The sequence below is a fragment of the Trichechus manatus genome, unplaced genomic scaffold (genome assembly GCF_000243295.1).
Source record: "Trichechus manatus latirostris isolate Lorelei unplaced genomic scaffold, TriManLat1.0 scaffold00061, whole genome shotgun sequence".
Taxonomy (NCBI): Eukaryota; Metazoa; Chordata; class Mammalia; order Sirenia; family Trichechidae; genus Trichechus; species Trichechus manatus.
In genome coordinates, this window is record NW_004443997.1 from 12,110,122 (window position 1) to 12,115,286 (window position 5,165).

The window sequence follows — 5,165 nt, forward strand, 5'->3', positions numbered from 1 at the left end:
TTCTCCAGAGCATGTATCAGCATCTGACATACTGCCATCTTTGCTTACTGCCTCCCTGACCTGAACGTGAACTTCACAAGGGCAGGGATCTTTTTGTTCATGGAAATATCCCCAGTACCTTGTACCAATACCCGGTGTGTCCGGTGTCCGGTAAATATCTGCTGATGAACAGTGTGTGTGCGTGAGGTCCTGTGTGGACCACGTCACAGCAGGGAATCCTTACTACACTCCCACCAGGGAAGTACGGTTCATGTCATTACCCCATTTTACAGATGAGGTAACTGAGGCTGAGAGGCTGAATCCCATAGCTACTGAGAGGAGGAGAGAGGATTAGAACCCAGGTCTCTGACCACAGGGCTTGTGTGCTTTCCTCTCCCAAGCGCACAGCACTTGTCTACAGTGTAAGCTCTATGTAGGCATGGTTAAGAGGGACCCTGTTTTATGTTGGTCCGGCCTTAAGAAGGTCTTGGTGGTTAACAGGGCCCTGGTACTATTACTGAGCATAACAGTGCTCAATAAAACATCTGCACGGATGAATAGATGGATGGATGGGTGGATGGATGGACAACGAGTAGACAGGTTGTCAGACAATTAGACAGACAGGTGGATGGATGGATGAATGGGTGGATAGATGAATGGATGGATGGACAGACGGATGGGTAGATAGATGGACGATGGGTAGATAGGTTGTCAGATGATTAGACAGATGGACAGGCGGATGGATGGATGGACAGATGAATGGGGTGGATGGATGGTCAATGGGTGGACAGGTTGTCAGATGATTAGACACGTGGACAGGCAGATGGATGGACAATGGGTAGACAGGCTGTCAGATGACTAGAGAGAGATGCACAGGCGGATGGATGGACAGATGCATAGGTGGATGGATGGACAACGGGTAGACAGGTTGTCAGATGAATAGACAGATGGACAGGCGGATGGACAGACCAAGAATGTACAGGTGGATGGTACAGAACTCACACACGAGAGAAGAAAAGGCATCCACCCAGCTTCCCTGCCGTCCCCAAGAAGCACAGCCAAGGGCCACAGCCTCTCCTTTAATTCGGCACAGCCTGCGGTTGGCTCCTCCAGGGGGGCTGTGGTCATGCCTGAGGCCAGAGGCAGAGCCAGTGGGGGGTCGGAGGGACACGGGCAGGAGTACAGGTGCTGACTCTCCTGCTGCCCCCAGAAAGGAGGAGGACATTCAGGCCCTCCAGCCACAAGCTGCCAGAAACTTTGGTTTTTGTTTGTTTTCAAGCTTCTTCCTCAAGGAAGCTGCCCAGAAGAAGAGACACAGGGCTGCTTCCCCAAGGAGCAGAGGGGCAGGAGCTGGGGACAAGAGGTGGGATGCCTACTCGAGAGAATGCCCAGGTCCTGGAGCTGCAGCCACCCTGCCCCTGGCAGCTGGGGCGTGAAACCCCACAGGCTCAACACCACCAGCGGGAACAATGCTCCTGCCCACTGGGGGCCCGAGCCTGCTCCTGGGACCCTCCCAGCCCTCAGGAGAGGGCGGCCATCAGAAAGGGGCACCCATCAGGAGGGGGCCCCAGAGGCGGGGAAGAGCCAGAGAGAAGCAGAGGGAGACAGAGACAGACGCAGAGAGTGGGAGGTAGAGACAGACAGAGAGACAGACGCAGAGAGAAGTGAAGGGTGACAGGGATGGCGCTCACCCACCTCAGGGGAGAATGGGTGTCAGTTCTGGGCCCCCTGGGGCGCGCCTACCCCGGGAAGAGACCGCCCAGACAACAGTGAACCCGGTAAATGTAGTTCCGGGGCGTAGCAGGTAGCAAGGCCCCAAAAGGGGTGTGGCAGGAGGGCAGCGGCCAGCAGCGTGGGGTGGCCCTGCTGAGGTCAGCAGGGCAGAAGGCAGCAGAGTAGTGGATGAGCTTCAGTCCCACCAGACCTCGACGGGCAAGAACTTCCAGAGGTCGGGCTGGCCCATGTGCAGCAGGCTGTGGAAAGGCGAGGTGCTCCACTGGAACGGGGGCAGCTGGTCCCACGTGGGGCCGCTGACTGCTAGAAGGCGCAGGGCCTTGGCCATGGCTGAGCTGGTCACCTGGGGGCCAGGGTGGAGGAGGTAGCTCAATGCCAGTGCAGGGGAGGTCCCAGCCTGCCCAACCCGGCAGGGGTGAGGGCTCTGGCCCCAATCCCAGCCTGTTTCTGGTCCTGACCCCTATCCTAACCTGGACCCCATCCCAGAGCCCAATTCTGACCCTGACCCCACTTTAAAACTGACTCCAAACCTGACTTCACCTTAACCTTGACCTCCACCCCAAGCCCAACTCTGACCCTGCCCCACCATCTGCTTTGACCCCAGCCTTCACCCCCAGCTCTCCCCAGGGCTGGTGATGACCACCTCCCACCCATACCCCTCAGGCTCCCTGGTCCCCTCGGGGGGGGGGCCGCACCTTCACGTCGATGCCCCCGTGGGAGCGCTGGTGCAGGGCCTGGAAAGGGTAGGAGCCGTTGGCGGGGTTGAGGTCAGAGCGGGCCGAGATGGCATTCTCCGCGTTGGGCTGGGGGGTGCAGGCACTGCACAATGACAGCGGGTCGTGAAGGAAGTCATTGTACCTGGAGGGGCCATGGAGGGGGGACATCGGTCACCCTGGGCAGGGGGAGGCCTTCCCATGGTGGCAGCCCTGTAACAGCCCCCCGGCCTTCTGCCCACTCCTTCTCCATGCCTGGCACCCCCGCTGCCTGGCTTCTGCTCAGCCTGTTTCCTCTCCCAGGGTCCCTTACCCCTGTCACCAAGCCATTTCACACTCAGCAGGCCTCCCCCTGCCCAAGCAAGGACCCCTACTTCATCCCTGGAGAGCATGGGGCCCAAACAGTTCTGGCCCCCATCTACATCAGCAAGAGCAGTCGGCAGATTTCTGCATCTCCCTGAAGACGGAGGGGGACAGGTTTGGTGCCCGTTTCTCCCAGTCCCAAGCACAGCACCCAGCACAGGGGGATCACTGTCATGGTGGTCAGCATTCTTGCCGCACCATGAGGACAGTAATGGGTCTGCCCTCCCACTGTTCCGGAGGTTAAACACCCTTGTCACCCACAGAACCCTCCAGGGCACAGAAAGCCCTACTGAACCCCCTAATTCCCAGGCTCAATCTCTCCCCTCCGCCACCAGCCCGTGCCCACCGCATAAGCCGGATCATGGAGTCCATGTCATGCACCAGGGACTGGTTCCGACGGAAGATCTGCGCCCGCGGACTCCCATCGTAGGAGAACCAGGCTCCGTACCGGGCCACCAGGGCCTGCAGCCCACTGGCATTGAAGACAGTCTCAAAGGACCTGCCGGGGATGAGGCTGGTCACCCAGGAACCCCTGGCTGCATGCTGCCGTGGCCTGGGAGGCGGAGGGGTCATCACACCAGGACACTATCCCGGGACATTATTATTAACTACAGTCAAGGTAACCACAATAATGTCTTTCGTTTGTGCTGCGGGTGGGTGGCCAAGCTCGGGCTCTGGGGTCCAACAGATATGGTTCAAATCCTGGCTTCACCATTCACCAGCTATAGAGCCTTGGGAGTTAGGCAACCTCTCAGGGCCTCAGTTTCATCATCTTTGAAATGGGGGCAGTAACAGTAGCTTGTGTACTGCGGTTTGAAGGATTAAATGAGGTAACACAGTGCGTATCACAGAGATGGGGGCTGCAGAGACCAGGGCTCCCAGTTAACCAGCTTCTGCTGGAGAACCACGGCAGGGTCAGCGCCTGGACCCAGCCACCTCCACCATCTGCTGTGGGTGCCAGAATTGAGAGGTCACATGGATGCTGACCTAAGCCACACAACTGTACCCGAAAACCGTCATGCCTTTCCTGGCCAGACAGAGGTTTAAAAAGTCACCTGGGGAAGGATGACCCCTTACTGGCATGGAGAGCTGAGCGAGGGGCAAGGCAGATATGGGGGTAGAGGGGGGCACGTACGGTAGGTTGTAGCTGGCCCAGTAGGTGTTCCGGTAGAGTTCGGAGGTCTTGTCGGCCACCACCACCATGCCCCTGGGACCAACAAGTGAGATGGGGTGGGCTGGTCAGAGAACGGGCCTCCATGGGCACTGCCCTACACAAGGACCCCTGATGGCTCCCCATTGCCTGGCAGATAGATACATTATATCTTAAATCTTCAGCCCTGCATCCAAGGCCCTGCCCAGTCGGGGGTTGCCTTCTCTTCCAGCCTCACCTTCCTGAGGTCTGCCCTCCCACAGGTGTTCCAGCACCTTCACCTAGGCAGTGCCCTGGGGCTGGAGTTCCCCGCCCTCTCTCTCAGGTACTCACGGGATCTGCTCCAGGATGGTGAGCACCTTGCTCCCAGGGCTGGGCTTGCTGGGGACAAACGCCTTGTAGTCCACGATCATCCACTGGTTGTTGTACCTGCCGTGCCAAGGAGAGAGGGCTCAGCAGAGCCTGAGGCCACTGCCCCTGCCTCTTCTGCCCCAGTGCCTCACACAGCCAGGAATCATGGGGCAGGGGGTGGCCTGGGTATCTGGCCATCAGATTGTCACCCTGACACTGCAGCTTAATCAGGCTTCCAGAAACCCATTTCTTGTCACACTGCTCACCTGCTCCAGAATATTCTATGGCTCCCTCATGCTTATCAAAACTAAGGTCAATTCCTCTGCCTGATGCTCTAAAACCTACACTCCACAGTCCCAACCCTTCTGGTTCACTTCCTTGGATGGCCCTCCTCAGCGCCGAGTCCCTAGACCCCTCAAGTTCCAAGTTCCCCTCCTGCCTCACCTCCAGTGGGCCTCTCCCTGGGCTAAGGAGCCTAGAGAGGAGGGTAAATCCTTTCCTTCCTGAGCCCCAGTTTTGCTAAGTATAAAATGAGGGCTGGGACTCTAGGATACCTTCCAACTGCAATGAGAATCCACAAGAGGGCTCTGCAGAAGGTATGGGGTGTGGCCCAGGCCCACATCAGTTCCCCCAGGGTCTGAGTGTTAAAGGGGCGTTACTGCATTTCTTAAGAGCCCTGGTGGCGCACTCGGCTGCTAACTGAAAAGTTGCAGGTTCAAACCCACCAGCCACTCCTTGGGAAAATGATGTGGCAATCTGCTTCCATAAAGATAACAGCCTTGTGGGGACCATGGTCTCGGGGAATATCTAGCTCAACTGGCATAACACAGTTTATAAAGACAATGTTCTACATTCTACCTTGGTGAGTAGCATCT

The 5,165-nt window shown here is 57.6% G+C and overlaps 1 protein-coding gene across 2 annotated transcripts in view; it reads right to left on the reverse strand.

Annotated features, from left to right (window-relative positions):
* Nucleotides 1–1,888: 1,888 nt before the first annotated feature.
* The window catches only part of PLBD2 (phospholipase B domain containing 2), a 21,660-nt gene continuing 18,383 nt past the window's right edge, over nt 1,889–5,165 (reverse strand). Inside the window, exons 8-12 of one of the 2 annotated variants that reach the window (XM_004379053.2) lie at nt 4,273–4,368; nt 3,925–3,996; nt 3,136–3,288; nt 2,409–2,571; nt 1,889–2,056 (exon numbers count right to left, since the gene is read on the reverse strand). In XM_004379053.2, coding sequence (XP_004379110.1) covers nt 1,889–2,056; nt 2,409–2,571; nt 3,136–3,288; nt 3,925–3,996; nt 4,273–4,368 — 652 coding nt within the window. The remainder of the gene's footprint in view (nt 2,057–2,408; nt 2,572–3,135; nt 3,289–3,924; nt 3,997–4,272; nt 4,369–5,165) is intronic. The other variant, XM_004379054.2, reaches the window with a different exon arrangement.